Here is a 22,500-nt window from a genome sequence, read left to right as displayed (position 1 = left end):
TATATATATATGTGCGTGTGCGTGTGCGTGTGCGTGTGCGCGCGTATACACATGTACATGTGTGTGTGTGTGTGTGTGTGTGTGTGTATAAAGGAGGAGAACCTTGTGACTTAGTGGTTAACACAACTGCCTAAGATGTAATACAGCACAGGTTCTAATCCCAGTAAGGGTATGGCTAGCTGATGAGAGCTAAATAGCTTGAAATAGATCTATACTAGTCTCTATTTATTTATCAGCACAAATATAACAAATGTAACAAAAAGGCAACAGTAAAAAATATTGGGTTTCTGTCTGGATGGTCTCTTGTGACGAGCCGAAGGACAGAGAATGAAAGTAGTGATCTTCCTCCCATATTTGGGCATATCAGGGGTTGTAAATCTAAATAGATACCTTTCACCCTGGCTGGCTGATAAGGAGTCGAGCTCTGTGGCTCAATGGTTAACACATCTGCCTTAGAGGCAATACAGCACAGGCTCCATTCCCAGTAAGGGTATGGCTAGCTGATGAGAGCTAAATAGCTTGAAATAGATCTATACTAGTCTCCCTTTATTTATTTATCAGCACAAATATAACACACACACACACACACACACACACACACACACACACACACACACATATACACCAGAGGTGATATTCAGCAGGTTCTCACCAGTTCTGGAGAACCAGTAGAAGAAATTTTGAGTAGTTCAGAGAACCAGTAAATACCTGGCTAGCCCCACTCCTATCTATTCTCTGCCTCCTCCCGAGTCTCAGCTAATCGGTAGGAAATGGGATTTTATAGTAACCTTCCCCTGGAGTGGGAAGGGAATGGAGATTTTACAGTAGCCTTCCCCTGCCACGCCCACCAAGCCACACCCACCAAGCCAAACCACGCCCACTAAGCTGTGCCCACAGAACCAGTGGTAACATTTTTTTGAATCCCACCACTGATCTACACATACATACATACACATAGACACACACAGAGAGACACACACGTGTATGTATTTGTATAAAATCAGCTTCAACCTAGCCTACCAAGCAACAAAAATATTAAACAAATAAAAAACAATATATCAAATATGTAGCTTAGCATTTCTTGACAATACTCAGTGCCTGTGATACTCAGTGCACTGTGATACTCAGTGCCTGCCTGAGTATCACAGTATGCTGTATGCATGTATCACAGTATGCTGTGATACATGATGTCCATGGGCAGATAAGGTTAAGAAGGTGGCCATAAATGCTTGATCAAAGCACCATCCCCTTACCATGTCATGCAAGCAAAAAGGGATGAAATTGGACTTCTGCAGTCTTAACTATTTTGTATTTATATAGCACCCACACCCACACATGGCATCCCGGATGTACTTTGGGGGAGCTCCTCAGAGAATGTTCAGATTAACATCAGCATTTGGTCTCCTTGCGTTTGGCACGTATATTTGCTTTTTTAAAAATATGAGTGCAAACCCTTTATCCTTAGATGTTTAGTTGCTGTTTTTTAGCACATTTATTTGTTGCGATCCTAGTTTTATGTTACTTTCCTGACAGGTTCTATTATTGTTTATTATGCGTGCCATTAAAGCATAAACATCACCTTTTGGAGGACATCGTGGGGCTTAAAGTGGTGAAGAAAGAAAACCAATCAAAAAGCCATATAAAATAGGAAGGGATAAAAAGAATCAGAAAAAATAAATCTTTAATCTAGTAAAAAAAATATTCTGGATTCTTAAATGTTAAAAAACAATTCAAAGGCTTATTCACCAATCTCTGTCTATTGCCTTGCCTTTGCTGGTCACCGACAAGAATTTCATCCAACTCTTACAAAAATTCAAAATGACAGTAAGACAGATTCAGATTTGGATGTAGGAGATGGCCAGGCTGAGCCCAAGGAAGGGGGTCAAATGCATCATCAGTCATGAGTCCCCATGTGTGTCCACAAAAGATCAGTGAGTTCCTTATTGACCTCCAAATTGCTTTAACGGTTAGTAGTTCAGATTTTTCTAGAGAGCTTGAGCTTATAATAAACCCACTGCCTGGGTCTCCTGACCTATTTATTCATGGTTTAGCTAAATGAATGGTGGGGAAAACAGTATTATTCCATTTATATGTTGATGATCCAATTAGGAAAATAAGAAGAGCAGAGAAGGTAGTTCTCACACAGTGCCTCCTAGATCTAGACCTGCAGTAGATCTGATTTCTGTATGGTATATGGGAAAGATCTTGGCAGGTGGGGCAAAGAGATGTAGTCTAGTCCAGAGGTGGGTTCCTACCAGTTCGCACCTATTCGGTAGAACCGGTTCATCAAATCTACTGAACAGGTTAGAAGAGGTTCCACCAGTGGACCCGGAAAGCAGGCCACACCTACAGAAGAGGTTGCCAAAATTGTTTGAAACCCACCACTGGTCCTTGGATATGATTATTCTACACTATCATGCTCATATTTATAAAACTCAGTGCCTCTATGAAAGGTAAGGATGACTACTGCGTTTGTGGTGCAATCAGAACATTGTGTGTGTTGGAGTTTTAACACGAACCAAAGATGCCTTTTAAAAAACAAGTTTACATCATATTCTTATGCACGCCAGTGCTGTGTAGCAATAGCAGTTAGACTTATATACCGCTTCATAGGGCTTTCAGCCCTCTCTAAGCAGTTTACAGAGTCAGCATATTGCCCCCACAGTCTGGGTCCTCATTTTACCCACCTTGGAAGGATGGAAGGCTGAGTCAACCTTGAGCGGATGAGATTAGAACCGCTGAACTGCAGATAACAGTCAGCTGAAGTGGCCTACAGTACTGCACCCTAACCAGTCCGCCACCTCGGCTACCTCTGTGTGAGGTAATTTAAGGTGGTTCTGACAAGTGTCGTCGGCATCTTCATATCCGGTCACATGGGCGGCAAGCCACTCCCACAAAGGAGGCCACACCCACAGAGTAGGTTCGAACAATTTTTGAAACCCACCACTGGTCTAGTGAATGGTCAGCAAAGCCAGCAGATGGGTAGTGAGTAGAGCAAGAGGCTCGGAAGAGCTCAAGCTTAGGAAACCAGGAGTCAAAGAGGTTCAAATGAATACAAGTTTATTGCGTGTTAACATTCCCTACAAGAATCTGAACTATTAATGGTCAAAGCAAATTGCTGGTAGATAAGAGTCAATGGAATTTAAGGTGGACTGGCCTTAGATCTTTTGTGGGTGTGAAGGGATTCAAGACTGATAAAGTGCTTGACCCTTCCCTCGGTTCTGGTCCTGACCCACACAGTGGAAGAACTATAGTTTCAGACTTGCAAAGTTCTGTTTATGTAGCTTATCTGGTTGTGTCTCCTCTCTGATGTTCCTGATGTGGCCCACCAGAGGCCAGCGGAGCTGGCAGCAGAGTCGGACAGAGAGGAGGTTGGGGAGGAGCATGGGCAGGGGTGGGTTTCAACCGGTTCGCGGCGGTCCCCGCGAACCGGTTGGTCGGCGAACCCGGAAGTAAGTTCCGGGAACGGCCCACCCGCCCGCCCGCGCTCCTTACCCGCACTCCTTACCCAGTTTTGACGAGTTCTGTGCTTCCACACATACGCAGGATGCATACAGCGCCTGCGCGATCCTCCAGGAGCAGCTGGAGCATCGCACATATGCTAGTACGCATGCGTGCACTGCGCGCGTGCACGAGGACGCCGCCGGCCCCATTCCAACCGAACCGATTGGAACGGGGCGAGAAACCCACCCCTGAGCATGGGCCAGTCCTGGAGACTGGGGAAGACTCGGATGAGGGCTCTGCGTCGGAGACAGAGATGGGCCGAGGCCATCTGGCAGTGATCAGGTGCTTACAGAGCTAGACAGCAGTGAGGCAGAGGAACAGCTAGAGCCTGTTCCCAGTGTGCGATGCGCAGAGCTGCCAGAAGAAAAGGATAACTCAGAAATCCGGCTAGACTTGTGAGTAAAGTCACAGGTGGAAGGTGATTGGCTCCTCCCATAGGAAATAAAAGAGGAGGAAACAATTCGTTCGGTCGTTAGATTCATTTCAGGAGTGTGAAGATCTGTCCATGAATCTCAGAGACTCTGTGCCCAGTCTTTCCTTGCACAGCACCTCATTTGGAAAATATTTACATGGCAGCTTTCCAAGATAGATAAGGTCTGTAGTCATAAATATTCCTTTGAAAGACAGTTTGCCAGGCCTTGATGAATGTGAATGAGAGGAATTCACATTCATTTAATAAAAGGGGTTTTGTTGGGACCAGGACTCTGCCTTGTGCTTTTTGGGGAACCCTATGTCAGCAGAGTTCCTGGAAAAGCTAATTCTCAAATTACTTTACCTCTAGTCTACCATTGAAACACGTCTACAGATTTTCTATTTGGCTGTATCCACTCAATGTCTCTAAACTAACTCTCTGAGTTTGAAAGACTGGGTACTCATCAAAGGAGAGCACACAGTTTATTTATTCAACAGTACAAGACCTACATTTGCAATACAAGATATATTTTTTTGATCTTGTGGATGGCGAGTTAATGCCTCTGGGCTGAAGCTGTGGGACTGTGTTCTATACCGTGGAAAGGAATATCCAGTTCTGCTCCAGGTAATCCGGTGGGAGGTAAATATGATAGAAAAATGATAGTTCACAAAGGTCTGCTTGGATTGTGGTTGCAGATAATCCAATTCAGAATGTGTTCATAAATAATTAACCCAAGTTTCTCTCTGCCTAAAAATCAACTGCATTACTGACTTGTAAAGATTAGTGTTCTAATTTGTATTGATTTCAGGGCAAAGATCATCATCTATAAGCTTTTAAAGGAATGACTATGGCTCTTTAAATAATTCATACCATTCTATATAGATTGTTATGCTCTGAAATACTCTAGTCTCTGCCAACACATTTTTTTATTATTATGCAGATCTGAATTCCTTAACACCAGTGAATAGGATTAGGGTTTATTTCATTTATATGCTGCCCTTTTCCCCCCGAAGGGGACTCAGGGCGGCTCACAACTCAGTCAAGGGAAAGGAGGTACAAACAGGGGATAACAAAGACAAACAAACAATACACAATTTAAAAGCACACAACAACCATACCATTCGAGAATGGGGGGGGGGGCAGAAGCTCTTTAGCCCCAGGCCTGCTGGAATAGCCAGGTTTTAAGGGTTGTGCGGAAGGCCTGGAGGATGGTTAGGGTTCGAATCTCCACGGGGAGTTCGTTCCAGAGGGTCGGAGCAGCCACAGAGAAGGCTCTCCTCCGGGTAGTCGCCAGTCGGCATTGGCCGGCGGATGGCATTCGGAGGAGGCCTAATCTGTGGGATCTAATCGGTCTATTGGAGGTATATAAATGAAAGCAGAAACACGTGGGACAGAGAAGGGTAGAATATAAATGAAAGCAGAAACACATGGGACAGAGAAGGGTAGAAAGCTTATGTTCGGTTTTCTTTTGAATTTCTGTGTCATTACTTAACTTCATGAGATAGTTAACAGCACCAGTAGTGGGATTCACATAGGTTTACCACGGGTTCGCAAATGTGAGCACGAATGTCCGCGCGCTCGTGTTAAACACATGCCTTCTGCGCATGCATACATTCTTCTACACATGCACTTTTCTCATGTGCATGGCACACACGCATGCATGCAGCATGAAAAACGAGGCTACATAGGACATTTGGGAACTGGGGAGGGAACTGGGCAGGTTGTCTGCAGTCTTCTAATTTGGGGACGATTTAAAAATGTTCCTTTTCCTTGTTCACATATATAAAGCCCGATATAAAACAGCGACATTAAGTTACCAGTGTGGGATAACGATGTAGAACATATTGTAGATATTTATCAGTTCACAACAAGCAGCTGTTAGAATAGGAAATGCCACACATGTAGCTGTACAACGAAACCTATGAACAATGGGGCATCAACAAGAAATTTATAAAGGGCAAATCTATGCATCTCTAGAAATGCGGGCAAACAGAAGGGTGCTATGGATTTTTTCCTCCGTCAGTGAAACAGATGAAATTCCCAAAGGCAAAATTTAAGTGGCCATCTGTAAACCTTCCTTGTCCCCATGAAACTAAGGGTTGGGGGAAGATTATGGCGTTGTAAATCTAGTGAACTTTCACTGAACGATATAGCTGCGGGCTGCTCAAAAGCATAAAGGATTGGGCAGCATACTCGCACAAGTTATTATTATTATATACACAAAAATGTGAAAACACAGTTTCTAGTTCCTTAACTGGTGTTGGTCGTCCTATGCTTTGAGTTCTTAACAAGAACCTAGGATGTGGTAATAAATATTTATATGTGTAGGTAATCCACTATTTATTTATCTAGAGTATGGCATATCATATATGGCACTAGCAATATATATATTAACAATTCATCTAGATTAGAAGAAGACAATAAAATATAAATGTCTGGGTTCCAAGTAACATCCCCAACGAAAGAAGACTCCGAGATTTCCGTTTCCTCAAAGTTCCATTTTATTAGAGATTGGTACCTCTGGCGAAACCCGAATCTAAAAATTTCCAGGTTTTCCCCACTCAAATGAAAGTTCAAATCTCACCGGCTCAGGGTTGACTCAGCCTTCCATCCTTCCGAGGTGGGTAAAATGAGGACCCGGATTGTTGTTGGGGGCAATATGCTGACTCTGTAAACCGCTTAGAGAGGGCTGAAAGCCCTATGAAGCGGTATATAAGTCTAACTGCAATTGCTATTAAATATATTGTCACAGGATAGCAATAGCAGTTAGATTTACATACTGCTTCACAGTGCTTCACAGCCCTCTCTAAACGGTTTACAGAGTCAGCTTATTGCCCCCAACAATCTGGGTCCTCATTTTACCCACTTTGGAAGGATGGAAGGCTGAGTCAACCCTGAGCCGGTGAGATTCGATCTGCCAAACTGCTGGCAGCTGTTGATCAGCAGAAGTAGCCTGCAGTACTGCATTCTAACCACTGCACCACCACTCAGGATGTAAGCTGTTCTGAGTAAAACTGCTTTATTCAATTGATTATTATTTGTTGTTGTTATAAAGATAGCAATAGCAGTTAGACTTATATACCGCTTCATAGGGCTTTCAGCCCTCTCTAAGCAGTTTATAGAGTCAGCATATCGCCCCCACAGTCTGGGTCCTCATTTCACCCACCTCGGAAGGATGGAAGGCTGAGTCAAACTTGAGCCAGTGAGATTTGAACTGCTGAACTGCAGATAGCAGTCAGCTGAAGTGGCCTGCAGTACTGCATTCTAACCACTGCGCCACCTCGGCTCTGGTATTAAAAGGGCTACTGTTGCTTGGTGTGCATATATGGTCCCACAATCATGTGCTCCAGTGGTTTTGTATGTTTTCCTGGACTGCTGCAGGAACCAAGAAACCAATTTCCAGACATCAGAGTACACAAACCATGAGGCTTCAGCTGGAAGCTTTCCAATTCTGTCATAAATGTTGAATTCACACCTGTGTTTCAGATAGCTAAGTACAAAATATGTGCATATTGTAAATATGTAATGAAAAGTAGGCCTGTGCCCCGTATTAGCTCTGCTGCTTAAAAAACATGAGAATCACGCTCCAAAAGTGGATTATAGATGCAATGCACATATTTTAGAATCATACAAGTACTTTTCATATCAGTTGCAAAAAAAGGTAAATTTTGTGTACTCCAATATCTATACTTGAATATGCAAATATCTTGTTGGGTGTTCGGCAGCTTTAACTACACCACATCCATTTCTAAGTCAGAATTAGAATTTAACAAACCTAAGGAAAGCATTCCAATGCTAGTTGAATAAGCATTATTACTCCTGGGAAATCTCTTCTCTAAGGCCTTGTTTCTTACTGCATATCACCTATTCCAAAGATTACGAGAAAGAGTGTGTTGCATAGACATCCCCATGTGAAGAAAGTCTGACTTTATGGACAACCCCTACATACGAGTGGAGTGCTTATTACAAAAAATATTGGATGGTATTTTCCTTCCTTGAGCTGACAACCACTGAAGCCGTACAATGTTTTATCTGTGACCCGTCAAAACCGCGTTCCACAAAAGCGCGGTCGACGAAAGCGCGTATGTGACGTCATCACAGCGCGACGAAAAAGATCAAAAAATTGAAATAAAAATTAAATTACAGCAAGCCGATTCACATAAAGGTAAGGGTTAGGTTTAGGTTTAGGTTAAGGGTTAGGGTTAGGTTTACAGCATTAGCGTTAGGTTTTTTGTTAGGTTAAGGGTTAGGTTTAGGGTTAGGTTAAGGGTTAGGTTTAGGGTTAGGTTTGGGGGGCTTAGGGTAAGGTTTTCGCTTTATTTTTACATTTTTCGATCTTTTTCATCGCGCTGTGATGACGTCACATACGCGCTTTCGTCGACCGCACTTTTGTCTATCGCGGTTTTGTGGTGGAACCGTTTTATCAACTCCTGAAAATAAGTCGAGTATTTAAAAGGTGTGGCTTCAGTGATTTATAAAAAAAATTGGGCAGCTTCAGCAGTTTCAACGTGAATATAAATCCTACACAACAGGTATTGCTTTATATTAGTAACATATTTAACTCATTAAGATTGTGGCACATTGTTAACAGCTTAAGATATGTTTGCGTTAAATTGTTTACATGCCTATTTCATAAAATCACAAAGGCATTGGCGACCAGACCGTGAGCTCCTGTTTTCAGGGTCTCCCACTGCAGCACTGCAGGGTCTCCTAACTGGCACAAAAACTTGTAACCACAGCACCACTAAACTACACTACTACAATGAGCTTTATATGGGCCTTCCTTTGATAACAACTCAGAAAATACAAACTTAGTACTGAGCGCAGCAGTCCATATGTTGATGATACTTGCTATAGTCACATATTTATGATTCACTGATTAGCAAGAGGCTACCAAATTTCAGACTCTAAAGATCTACATGGCAGAGGGTGGGAGAGAGGATTGGAGGGAGGGTGAGAAGGAAGCGAGGGAGTGTATCGGGAGAGAGGTGTGGTAGAGGGGGAAGGGAAGTAGGGTAGAGGGGAATGATGGTGGGAAGACGGAAAGTTGGAGGGGGGCGAAAGAAAGGGTGTATGGAGGGTCGAAGAGGTACATTGGGTTTCTATTTTGGGGGGTATTATTGACAAGAGGAATGGTTGTGTTTATTGTTTAATGTTATATGGCCCCGGTTCTGTACAGTATATGTGTGACTGTATGAAAATGAAAATGGAAAATAAAACACATTTATATATTGAAAAGATCTACATGGCTTGGCTCCCATGTAGAGAGAACCATTTCTTCCACCCAGAATGGATCCATTCATATGCATTTATCACAACTGATAACACTTCACACCTCAGGTGTCTGGGAGATGTAGAGTGCCAAGGCTGCGTGTGTATGTGTTTTCCTTATGATTATCTCAATCCGTGGGAGCAACCTAAGAGTTGATAACAAAATTAAGACTTGTTAACCTAATCTTGTAAAGCTTCTTGCCTGATAATATTGTACTGCAAACTAGGGCATACAAAACCTTTACTAGACCAATTCTCAAATACAGCTCGTCTGTCTGGAATCCGCACTGTATATCGGACATTAACACAATTGAGTGAGACCAGAGGTATTTCACGAGAAGAATACTGCACTCCTCTGCTTGCAACAGAATACCTTATGCCACCAGACTTGAAATTTTGGGCTTGGACAACTTAGAACTATGCCACCTACGGTATGACCTAAGTGTAGCACACAAAGCGATCTGTTACAATATCCTACCTGTCGATGACTACTTCAGCTTCAACCTCAATAATACATGAGCATACAAACTCAAGGTGAACCGCTCCAAACTCAACTGCAGAAAATACGACTTCAGCAACAGAGTGTTCAACGCCTGGAATGCACTACCTGACTCTGTTGTTACACCCTCAAACCCCAAAAACTTTAACCTTAAACTGTCTACTGTTGACCTCACCCCATTTCTAAGAGGTCAATAGGGGCATGCATAAGTGCACCAGCATGTCTAACGTCCCTGACCTACTGTCCCCATTTATTTGTACCCATCTGCCACATACCTCCCAGCGTCCGATAAGATCACACAGGATGGGCCTTCTCCGGGTGCCATCGACTAGACAATGTCGTCTGACGGCTCCTCAGGGGAGGGCCTTCTCTGTAGCTGCCCCGGCCCTATGGAACGATCTACCCCCAGAGATCCGGACCCTCCCCACTCTCTCGGCCTTCTGTAAGTCTACTAAGACCTGGCTATTCCGGCAGGCCTGGGGCTGTTGACCTCATGAATGAGGTCCAGCCTCACTAAGATTTAGTGCATGATGTGTCTTTTTAACTTGCTTTCCCTCTCTATTTTAAATTTTTTCTTAGTATTCTTTTTACAGCTGTTTTTATGTAAGCCGCCCGGAGTCCTTCGGGATTAGGCGGCATATAAATTCATTAAACTTTGAAACTTTGAAACATTTCCTGTGGTCTTATTTATGTTTATTCTTGTTATCTTGTACATGAGTGACAAACAAAATAAATAAATCAATAAATAAAAACTTCCCCCCATTACATCAAATTGGTTCCTTCCTGGTTTTCTGAAAGCTTTTCAATATTTGGGAAATTTGGGGGATAGTGTTGTTAGATAAGAAGGCATCTTTTACTGTTATTTCATTTGGGGAATATTTTGTTTTTGCTTCCGATAGTTGTTTCTATATGGTTCTTTTTATTGGTGTAAACTGGTGGTAATCATTCAGAGGTGGGTTCCTACCAGTTCGCACCTATTCGGTAGAACCGGTTCGTCAAATCTACTGAACCAGTTAGAAGAGGTTCCACCAGTGGACCCGGAAAGCAGGCCACACCTACAGAAGAGGTTCCAAATTTTTTTGAAACCCACCACTGGTGGGTGTGTAATGTCCCACAGTTATCTATGCATTAATAATGATCTAGTAATATTTCCTTATACATTTTAGGGATCTTTTCTTACATAATTGGTGTTTTCTTTCAAACTTTTGGATTTCTAATTTATGTTTCCATTAGTTGGCAATTGCTAAAACCAATCCCACATGAAAAAGTATTCAAAGCCTTCTTGATTTTAATTGTCAATTTATTTATTCCTGCATATTGTAATATTTATTCATTTACATATCTCTGTTTTTCCACTGTTGTGCAAACACAATTCCAGCAGCTGCTAACATGTGTAAAATTAAATATATATTATAATCCCTTTCAAATAGCCAACAAAATATTTCTGGTTTTAATTCCATATCTTGCTTTACGATTGCTTCTAACCACTAACTTCTGAATAGCTACTTGGACCGACCTAAGTACTAATTCATAATTTCATATCCAGTCACATGGGCAGCAAGCCACTCCCATCCGGTCACATGGGTGGAAAGCCACTCCCACAAAGGAGGCCACACCCACAGAGTAGGTTCCAACAATTTTTGAAACCCACCACTGTAATCATTATGGATTTGAAGGTGTATAAACATGGCAAAAATTAAATAAGTTAATTTAGATCATTCTAACAATTTCATTTTTGTAGATAACAGGCTTTTTGTAAACTTTGTATGATTCTAACTGTGGATTCTAACTGTGAGTATATTCTAGCCAAAATTGAGCCCTTAGTCCTATTTATTTCACTCACAATACTATGTTAAGCTGACATTAGAAGGGCTTTAAATTGCGTATTTTCTAGATGGTTTATGCCTAAAATTTATGTTGTCTATGGAATATATAGTGTAATTCCTTAAGGATAGAAAATATAACAGGATGCTCTATGCAGACCAAGTACAATGGTTATTTATTAACCTTGATACTATCATAACTTATTTTAATATCAGAGCCTGCAGAGACTAACTCTCCAATGGAATAAAACATTTCTGCTTTGTACACAGAATTCTATGCACACAATATTCCTCGTTCAATTAGAGGTACAGATGTGAAACTGTATATACTAGGTAACATCATCAGTGCTATGGTTCAGTAGTGGGATTCAAATTTTTTTTACTACCAGTTCTGTGGCTTGGTGGGCGTGGCAGGGGAAGGATACTGTAAAATCTCCATTCCCTCCCAATCAGCTGGGACTCGGGAGGCAGAGAATAGATGGGGGCATGGCCAGTCAGAAGCGGTATTTACCGGTTCTCCGAACTACTCAGAATTTCTGCTACCGGTTCTCCGGAACTGGTCAGAACCTGCTGAAGGACACCTCTGCTATGGTAGTAAGGAGTGCTGTTTGCTGTCAGTTTATATTCTGGTGTCTTGTTGGTCTGGATGGGTGGGGGCAGTCTTGGAGATTTTTTCAGTGGTGGGTTTCAAAAATTTTTCGAACCTACTCTGTGGGTGTGGCCTCCTTTGTGGGGGTGGCTTGCCGGCCATGTGACCTGGTGGGAGTGGCCTGCCGGCCATGTGTTCTCTCTCTCTCTCTCTCTCCTTCCTTTTGTCTCTCTGTCCCTTTTTCCTTTTTTTCTTTCATCTCTCTCTCACTTTTTCTTTTTTCTTTTTTTCTTTATTTCTTTCTTCCTTTCTTTCTCTTTCTCTTTCTCTCTCTGTGTGAGTCTGTGTGTGTGTTTGTGTGTCTGTGTATCAGTGGTGGGTTTCAAAAATTTTTGGAACCTCTTCTGTAGGTGTGGCCTGCTTTCCGGGTCCACTGGTGGAACCTCTTCTAACCGGTTCAGTAGGTTTGACGAACCGGTTCTACCGAACTGGTGCGAACTGGTAGGAACCCACCTCTGGATTTTTTGGTTGGGCTGTTTACTGATGGCTCTTTGGCAGTTTCTTGATTGGGGAATTGCTTACTTGATTGTTGGTCTGAAGTTAACCTTGGAGTTAATCTATGCTGATCTGAGTGCTGATTATTGGTGGAGTCTTTTTCTCTTTGGGTCTGATTGATTGTCTCTTTATATAAACTGACAGCAAACATCACTCCTTAGTTGCACTGATGAAGTTACCTAGTTTGGATAATGAAACGTCTGCAAGAAAACAACCGAGCTCAGAGAGCACCAAGGGCCCCTCATTTCAACCCTGAGGTACAAATATTCTCCTTTATTGGTAATATTCAAAATGCCAGCTTTTTTAAATTTCCGGAAAATGGTCTAATTTTTCCAGCAGTAGCTTAGCCAGAAACTCTACTCACCAAAATATTTCATTGACATATTGATATATCTCAGCAATTTAACCATTATTGTTAAAAATCAAGTCTTGTTCAAGCATAACACATTTTGTTAGGAATCTGAGCTCTGTTGGAGCAGAACGATATATTTTCATTTGAGTGTTGATGAAAAAAAAATTCAGAGTTTCACCCGAGTTCTCGAACATGAATTATTTTTGAATTGAGTATTACAATGCTGTATAGGCATTATATGTACATTTGGAAATGCATTTATTTAAACTAAACAAGAACTATGATTGAAAAGCTGACTAAAAATTAGGATAGAAATGAGTTCTATGGAAGAGGTAATATCAAACTGCTTAGTAATTATTTTGAGAAAATAATGTTTTGGCCTAGTCTTACAAAATATCACATCTTAAGCAGGGCCGGATTTAGATGAAAAGAGGCCCGAGGCTATTCCACTTATGAGGCCCTTTCACCTCCCATTTTTAAGTTTGTAAATTACATGAGAGACAATAAATAGCAATAGCAATAGCAGTAGACTTATATACCGCTTCATAGGGCTTTCAGCCCTCTCTAAGCGGTTTACAGAGAGTCAGCATATTGCCCCCAACAATCTGGGTCCTCATTTTACCCACCTCGGAAGGATGGAAGGCTGAGTCAACCCTGAGCCGGTGGGATTTGAACCGCTGAACTGCTGATCTAGCAGTAGCCTGCAGTGCTGCATTTAACCACTGCGCCACCTTGGCTCACATCATTACTGTGATATATATCAATGTATATCGATATATAGCTGGCCTCCCGACAGAGGGCGGCTCTGCTCTGCGGCAAAGGCAGCGAGGCCAGCCGCCTCCCCTGCTGCGCTCAGCTGCCCGGCTCGGCCTCCTTGCCCTCACCTGCCTGGCCGCTGGTGGGCTCCGCGTCGACGGGGCGGTTACTGGGAGCAGCCGCGCCACTCGCCCGACCGCCGGTGCCGGGAACGTGGGCGGGCTCCCCAACTGCCGCGGCGCTGGAACGATCTTAACCAATACATTTTTATGTTTGTTTATTAGTCATATGCGTCGAATTTCTCCTTATTTTCGGTTCAGTGTTTTAGTGTTCACTGTTTTTAGAATAGTGTAATTTTAATTTTGCTAACAATTTGAATGTAGGCCCCTCTTGATCTTGAGGCCCTAGGCTGAAGCCTAGTTAGCCTATAGGAAAATCCGGCCCTGATCTTAAGTTAAGTAAAGGAAGAATACTTAGGAGAAGCACTGGAAAATACGGTTTGAGTAGTAAAATGTTTTGTGTGAATATATGTTAAATATTTCAGAGAATACATTAATGGAGTGGTGCAGTAAAATATTCAGGGTGTATGACACTAATGCATAATCTTCAAGGATTGGGTATATGAGAAACTTAATAATCATTAGTTCAATACGGATATGACATTCATAAAGAAATATTTTATGCTTATTCCTAATTTTCCTAACTGATGTTAGGAATGTTGAAAATTGTAAAGTTTTCTTTAACTCAAGTTTGACTTCTGATAAATGACAGGCAGTCCTCAACTTACAACAATTCACTTCGTGACTGTTTGAAGTTACAATGACATTGAAAAAAAGTGATTTATGACCATTTTTCCCATTTATCATACTTGTGGCATCCCCATTGTACCGTGATTTACATTCGGATGCTTGACAACTGGTTCACATTTATGACGGTTGCAGTGTCCCGGGGTCCTTTGCGACCTTCTGACAAGCAAAGTCAATGGAGAAACCAGATCCACTTAATGACCATGTGACTAATTTAACAACTGCAGGGATTCACTTAACAACTGTGGGAAGAGAAGCTGTAAAACGGTGCAAAACTCAATAAAATTCTCACTTAACATAAAACAGTATGCCACTGTTTTCCGTGTGTGTGTGTTTGTGTCCGTGTGTTTGTATTTGTGTATATGTGTGTGTCTGCTACATGTTTACAACTAAGACTATTCCAAAGTCCAGTCTAATCCCAATATACTTTTTTGTGATGATTTCTCATTTAGCAGGTATGACCAAAGTCAGCTAGAAAGAAATAAAGCCGAACATGAAAACAGTGGAGAATAGGAATGCAGGAGATAGCATTTAACTCTTAAAAAAAACTTTTTGTGTCTGGTTTTTAAGGACTTAACCAAAATAGGAAATATGTCTTCTCCTTGAATTAGTGAATTTGTGCCAGAGTTGTCTACTTACTTACTACTTTCAGTCTTAAAGTAGCTTTATAATAATATGGTAATGATGCTACTTCCTCCCCCCCCCAGTTTTCAAGGTACATAATTTACCTGTTTGTTACAGCAAATCTAAATTGTGCATTAATACTTACCCCTGGAGTGCTTTTTCCCCAAACCAATCTCCTTTTCCTAGAGTACGAAGAAATATAGGATCTTCCCCAGGTGAATCTTCACGAGTGACATTTACCTAATTAGATGGTAATGCAAAGTAAGTTAGTAAATCAGTGTGTGTTTATCTCTCTCTCTCTCTCTCTCAAGCATACAGAATATTGATAGTCATAAGAACGAACTATTTTCCAGCCTCAGGTGCCAAGTGAAATACAGGACTCATAACTTACACTGCAGAATAGCTTCTGGAAACATCACTGAGGTATATTAGAAAAGCATTTAGAGCATGTAGGAAAAAAACAGATTTAAATAGTTGCTATCTTTAGAAAACTTTAGGGTTAAATATTTGGATGCCTATCAGAGGTGGTACTCAACCAGTTCTCGCTGGTCTGGCTGAGCCAGTAGCAGTGGTTGTGGGAGGCTTTTAACCTCTCCCTGCAACAGGCTAGAGTCCTATCATGCTTGAAAGCAGCCACAATTATCTCAGTTCCGAAGAAAGCAGCCATAAAAAGCCTGAATGACTATAGACCCATTGCACAGATGTCTATAGTGATGAAGTGCTTTGAGAGACTGGTCCTACAACATCTCAGGTCCTGTCTTCCACCAAATTTTAACATCACTTGTCAGCTGTGACCAGGGGGGCTTTGCCCAGGTTCGCCTGGTGCACCATTTGCGGCCCTACCTGGATCGGGAGGCACTTCAAATGGTCACTCATGCCCTCTAGACTTGACTACTGTAACGCGCTCTACATGGGGCTGCCCCTGAAAAGTGTTGGGAGACTACAATTGGTCCAGAAGGTTTGAAGGTTTTATTCGACTTGTATGCCGCCCTATTCCCGAGGGACTCAGGGCGGCTAACAAAACCAAGGAAGGGGGGGGGGCAATACAAAAGGAAAACCACAACAAAAACAAACAACAGTACAAAACAGTCTAAAAGGTCTCAACACGCATACCCATTCGAGTAGGGGATGGGACTCAGCATGCAGCCGCGCGAGCGATATTGGGTGTACCAAGATAGACCCATGTTACACCTATCCTCCGCGAGCTGCACTGGCTTCCTATCGGTCTCCGAACGCGCTTCAAGGTGCTGGTTATTACCTTTAAAGCCCTACATGGCCTAGGACCCGGATACCTGCGAGACCGTCTTCTGCCGCATACCTCCCAACGGCCGATAAGATCACACGGGGTGGGCCTTCTCCAGGTGCCGTCGGCCAGACAATGTCGTCTGGCGGCTCCCCGGGGGAGGGCCTTCTCTGTAGCCGCCATGACTCTATGGAACGATCTACCCCCAGAGATCTGGATCCTCCCCACTCTCACGGCCTTCCGAAAGGCTACTAAAACCTGGCTATTCCGGCAGGCCTGGGGCTCTTGACCTCATGAAATTGAGGTCTAGCCCCGCCTAGATTGAGTGCATGAAGTGATCTTTTAATCTGCTTTTTTCTCTCTACTTTTTAAATTTTTTAAAATTCTTTTTAAATATGTATTCTGTAAGCCGCCCGGAGTCCTTCGGGATTGGGCGGCCTATAAATTTATTAAAACCTTAAAACCTTAATCAACACCAGTTTGCTTATAGAAGCAACAGGTCGACAGGGGATGCGATCACCACTGCTCTATATATTGCACTGAGCCACCTTGAGAAATCTGGGAATTATGTCAGAATGCTTTTTATAGACTATAGCTTGGTCTTACCAGGAATTCTCATTGAAAAGTTGACTGACCTGAATTTCCCTCCCCTCACTTGTGAATGGATCAAAGACTTCCTGACGGATCGTCCACAAACAGCAAGGGTTGGGTCCTTTACATCTTCCATGCTGAAGCTCAGCACAGGCTCCCCTCAGGGCTGTGTGCTCAGCCCATATCTGTACCCACTGTATACATATGACTGCATATCCTCTGATCCATCCAACATCACAATAAAGTGTGCAGACGACACAACAGTGCTGGGTCTCATAACTGGAGGGGACGAATCAGCATACAGGGGAGGAGTCCAGAAGGTATCCACATGGTGCTCAAGAAACAACTTACATCTAAATACTAGTAAGACAAAGGAGATGTTGCTAGATTTCCAGAAGCACAGAGAGGAACCTGCCCCACTATATATCGAGGGAGGTGGGCTGTGTGGAGAGGGTTTTCTCTTTTAAATTCTCGGGAGTGCTTCTTAGCTAAGATCTCACCTGGAGAAACAACATGTCTCTAGTGCCAATTACCTCCCAAAGACTGATCAGATCGCACAGACTAGGCCTTCTCCGGATTCCATCTGCCAGCCAATGTAGGCTGGCGACCCCCCGGGGGAGATCCTTCTCTGTTGCAGCTCCAGCCCTCTGGAACGAGCTCCCCGTGGAGATCCGGACCCTTACTACCCTCCCGGCCTTCCGCAAAGCCACCAAGTCCTGGCTGCTCCGGCAGGCCGGGGGGCTGTTGAAGTATCCAGCCCCACGGTAGCTATGAATGTTGTGTATTTTAAATTGTTGTTTTGTCTATTTATTCCCTTCCCCTTTTTATTGTAAGCCACCCGGAGTCCTTCGGGAGTGGGCAGCATACAAGACCAATAAACTCAACTCAACTCAACTCAACTAGTGATTGGAAAGGCCCAACAGAGACTTCATTTCCTTAGAGTCCTGTGAAAAAATCAGGAGGAACAACGGCTGATGACCTCCTTCTATTTGTCCACCATAGAAAGTGTCCCTCACATATTGTAGTACAGTATGGTTTGCTGGTTTAACAGCTGCGGACAGGAAGGCAATACAGAGAGTGATCAATTCGTCACAAGAAACCATTGGTTGCCCTCTGACAACACCGGATGACATCGCCAGAACTCGCTGCTTTAGCAGAGTAAGGAAGATGCTCAGAGATGATTCATACCCTGATCAGCGTCTCTTTGCACTTCTACCATCAATAGCAATAGCAATAGCAGTAGACTTATATACCGCTTCATAGGGCTTTCAGCCCTCTCTAAGCGGTTTACAGAGAGTCAGCATATTGCCCCCAACAATCTGGGTCCTCATTTTACCCACCTCGGAAGGATGGAAGGCTGAGTCAACCCTGAGCCAGTGAGATTTGAACCGCTGAACTGCTGATCTAGCAGTAGCCTGCAGTGATGCATTTAACCACTGCGCCACCTTGGCAAGCAGAAGGCATCAAACTATAGCCAGCCAAACAAACAGGTTTAAAGATAGTTTCTATCCTTGGGCTGTGATACTTTTAAATACAACCACAATCACTCCATGCACACGCTAGTTTTTTTTTTCCTTTTTCTTTCTTTTTTCGTCTCTGTTATAATTTTGCACCGGTGAGGTTAAAACCAATTTTGTTATATTTAAGTACAATGACAATAAAGATTATACTTGAGAAACAACTTACATCTAAATACTAGTAAGACGAAGGAGATGGTGTTCTCATCAACTGCCAGAGAAATTAGAAATTTATTTTGAAGGGATCTGAGATATTAAAGTCCTGCCCTTATTTTTGGTAGCTCTTTTATTTATTTCCAGAATATAATCAGCTCCAGTCAATTCTCTAAAATGTGTAGGAAAGATCAACTTTGAGGATGGAAAAAAGTTTTCCCCCCAGGCACCAGAACTTCCTAAAGTTAGCTTCACTTCCACAGGGACACCTTTAAAATGTGTTTCTGCACATTGTCTATGGAGATTCTCAGTCATCCAGGTCATGGTTGTCCATAAGATGCTTTTTTCAAAAGGCAACTGGACTTCCTTGTTTTTCTCTGAAGACATTTTGCTTCTCATCCACGAAACTAAAGAAGTTGCCTCTTGAAAAAAGAACCTTTGGGTTTCTGCACATCTTGGTTAGCCACATAAAACTGGTTGTTGCAACCTTCCACGATCCTTAGCATAACAGTGTTATGATATCTGTCTGACAGAGAAATCAGAAATTCTATGCCCATTGAGAATTTAAAGTTTGAACGATTAAGATCAGCATCCACAAACCAGTCACTTTTTCTCTAAGAAGAACTTATCTTCAGAAAAACTTCACTGGCGTCCTCTATATAATTTAATAAAGCTGGGTGAAGCTTTCTTCTTCATAATGCTTAGCATAAAATACTGGACATCATGAATTAAGAACTATCCTACTCATTTGAAAGACTATTATAAGATCACCTAATATTTAGTTACACTCAAATATTTAAGTAATATAAATGGGGAGCTTCTGTACCTCATGTAATATAGCAATAGCAATAGCAGTTAGACTTATATACCGCTTCATAGGGCTTTCAGCCCCCTCTAAGCGGTTTACAGAGTCAGCATATTGCCCCCAACAATCTGGGTCCTCATTTTACCCACCTCGGAAGGATGGAAGGCTGAGTCAACCCTGAGCCGGTGAGATTTGAACCGCTGAACTGCTGATCTAGCAGTAGCCTGCAGTGCTGCATTTAACCACTGTGCCACCTCGGCTCATATGCACAGTATATTAGTATAGTATATAGTATATAGTATATAATAGTATGCTGTATACTATCATATTATAATAGCATAATACTATACATCTTAAGATAATCCAGTGTTCTCAACCTGTAATTTACGGACCCCTTGATGGGGCACAATGTCATCACAGGGGATTGGCCAAAGCTTGAAGAAATGTTATGATTTAAATCTTGAGTTTTGGGGGTCCATAGTCCTGGTCCGTAGTCAAAAAGGGTATTTAAAGGGGGTCTGTGGTGAAGAAAATATTGAGAACCTCTGAGATAAGCCATTGTTTTGTAAGTAGGTTATTAGTAAGAAGGGTAGCAGTTATTGGGATCAAGTATGTACTTTAAATCAGGGAATTCTGAAAATAAATGTATAATTGAAATTGGAGGTTCATCTTTTAGTTTTGATGGGCTAGCAGTTGGACGGGGAAAAACTTTGTTTTTATAAATGATAATTATGTAACTACTACATATAGATTTTTGTATGTCCAAAGATGGAATAACTTACAGATTTCCCCAATGGAAGAATGGATGGTGAAGTTATTGGAACCAGATAAAAGAGCAAAATTAACTAAAGAAAAGTCTTTGTCTAGCTTTGTGTCTATATGGTAATCACTTTTGGACCGAAATCTGAAAGAAATGCTATATTAATTTTGGAATTTCACAGTTAGAATTGCTCATGATTATAGAAATGCTGTGCACTGTTGAATTTTAGATAAAAGCGTTCATGTGTTTTAGGGGTGTAACAATATCAAGAAAAGTTGGGAGTTAACTTTTTTTCTATTTCTTTTCTTCTTTTCTTTAGTCCTTTTCACTTTCCCCTTTCTTGTTTTCTTCATAATTGTCTTTTCTTCCTTTTTTATATTTTATTTTTTGCAGAAATTTAATAAACTGCATTTTTAAAAGATAAGCCATTGTTTATTCTATCAGTAACTCAATGCCAAAGTAAAATATTTTTTTCAATTACATAAATGCCATCATAAATGAACAATCCAATTGTTCTTCTCTGAATAGATTTTTGTATAGGGATACAAAATGCCAGGGTCGAATTTAGCATATTGCCAAGACATTTGCATTAACTGCTGGATATTTGTGTAATAAAATCTTAGTTCTGCCCTAGTAATCGGTGAAATCTCTTCAGCCTCTATCATATTGACTCAAATATATTTAGCTATCACCCAGCTTCTCAAAAAAATACATCTTGAAAGTCACTTGATGCATTTTTTCCCTCCTATTTATCTGCTCAAATCTCAACATTTTCCATCTGCCGGGCATCAGACCCAAATCTGAACTGCCATATTTGGGTCAAGTGACCACTAGGTGGCAGCAAAAGGATTAAGGAAACCTCAGAAGCTTGTTAGCATCTTTTTCAAATAAACATTATGAAAAGGCTACAGTTCACTTCATCACATTGATGGAAACTGATTTAAATAGGGATTTAAATAGGGATGAGGAGGGAAAGACAGTTTAGAAGCACCTGATCAATCAACAATTGTTATTGTGCTTGTTGAGAACTTTTGACAGAGTCTGAAACATTTTGACTTGAGTTCAGCAATCTCCTTATCAATCATGGGGTTAAACTTTAAAGTCTATTTTTTCCAAAAATCTGTAATAGTGTGTTCTGGCACATTGATATTACATTGTTATGATTCTGATGGACTTGTGTCCATTTTGTTGTACAACCTTTTTGTTCTTTTGTTGTACAAAATTGTTCTTTTGTTGGAAAATATCACAGTAGTACAAGGACATGTGAAGACATCTCTAACATTTTGTGTATATCTGTTGTGGCCTGCAATGGTTTGTTTTTAGAGATGTGGGAGGACAGTAGACATCTGTATTTGTTGAAGTTTAATTCCCACATTAGTAATCCCTGTTCTGCTGTTAGTTATTTGTGAGAGAGAATATGTTGGGCAGTTATCTATATTCAAATATGGAAGGCAATGCCATTATCTAGTATAGGTTGTAGGCTATTAATGAGTGGTTTGAACTGTGAGCTGTAAATAACTACCAGTGTCTGCTGTTTTTGTTTTTTAATAGGTTCTCTCTGGGAAACATTCTGGCTCTATTAATTTGTCTTTTGATCTTGGTTGGATAATTCCATCTCCTGAATGACTGGTTTAATTCTATCAATTGAGGATCTCTATCAAGTGGGTAAAAAAACAAATGTATTTGTAGACCACTGCCTGGTTTTAATCTATAGATAGGTCAAAGCTAAAGAGGAAGGTAGAGTGGAAAATACTGAAGTCTTGATAGCAATAGCAATAACAGTTAGACTTATATACTGCTTCATAGGGCTTTCAGCCCTCTCTAAGCGGTTTACAGAGTCAGCATATTGCCCCCAACAACAATCCGGGTCCTCATTTCACCCACCTCGGAAGGATGGAAGGCTGAGTTAATCCTAAGCCGGTGAGATTTGAACCGCCGAACTGCAGATAGCAGTCAGCTGAAGTGGCCTGCAGTGCTGCATTTAACCACTGAGCCACCTCGGCTTCCTTGATGGAATTTGATTATTTTTCCCTAGGGTACCAGGTGATTAAATTGTAATCAATGAATTTTGGATGAAGAGGGCTTTCCAGGGAGACATGTTGACAAAGTGTTGTCTTAGATCAGCCATGAAGATGTGGGCTGGGCAACTGATTTGCAAGGATATACCGTTGACATCCAGTAGACATTCAGTTGAGATAAAACAGTCCAATCCAAAACCCATTTGATTATGGGGACTCTCA

General features: G+C 41.7%; 1 protein-coding gene across 1 annotated transcript in view; it reads right to left on the bottom strand.

The window, feature by feature from the left end:
* The window catches only part of PRKG1 (protein kinase cGMP-dependent 1), an 837,202-nt gene that overhangs the window by 196,006 nt on the left and 618,696 nt on the right, over positions 1-22,500 (bottom strand). Inside the window, exon 7 of the mRNA XM_087702530.1 lies at positions 15,337-15,431. Coding sequence (XP_087558656.1) covers positions 15,337-15,431 — 95 coding nt within the window. The remainder of the gene's footprint in view (positions 1-15,336; positions 15,432-22,500) is intronic.

The sequence above is a fragment of the Thamnophis sirtalis genome, unplaced genomic scaffold, assembly GCF_051295495.1.
Source record: "Thamnophis sirtalis isolate CommonGarterSnake01/CBP01778 unplaced genomic scaffold, rThaSir2_p1.2 scaffold_15, whole genome shotgun sequence".
In the NCBI taxonomy this organism is placed as follows: Eukaryota; Metazoa; Chordata; class Lepidosauria; order Squamata; family Natricidae; genus Thamnophis; species Thamnophis sirtalis.
This window is presented reverse-complemented; position numbering and strand designations above follow the sequence as displayed.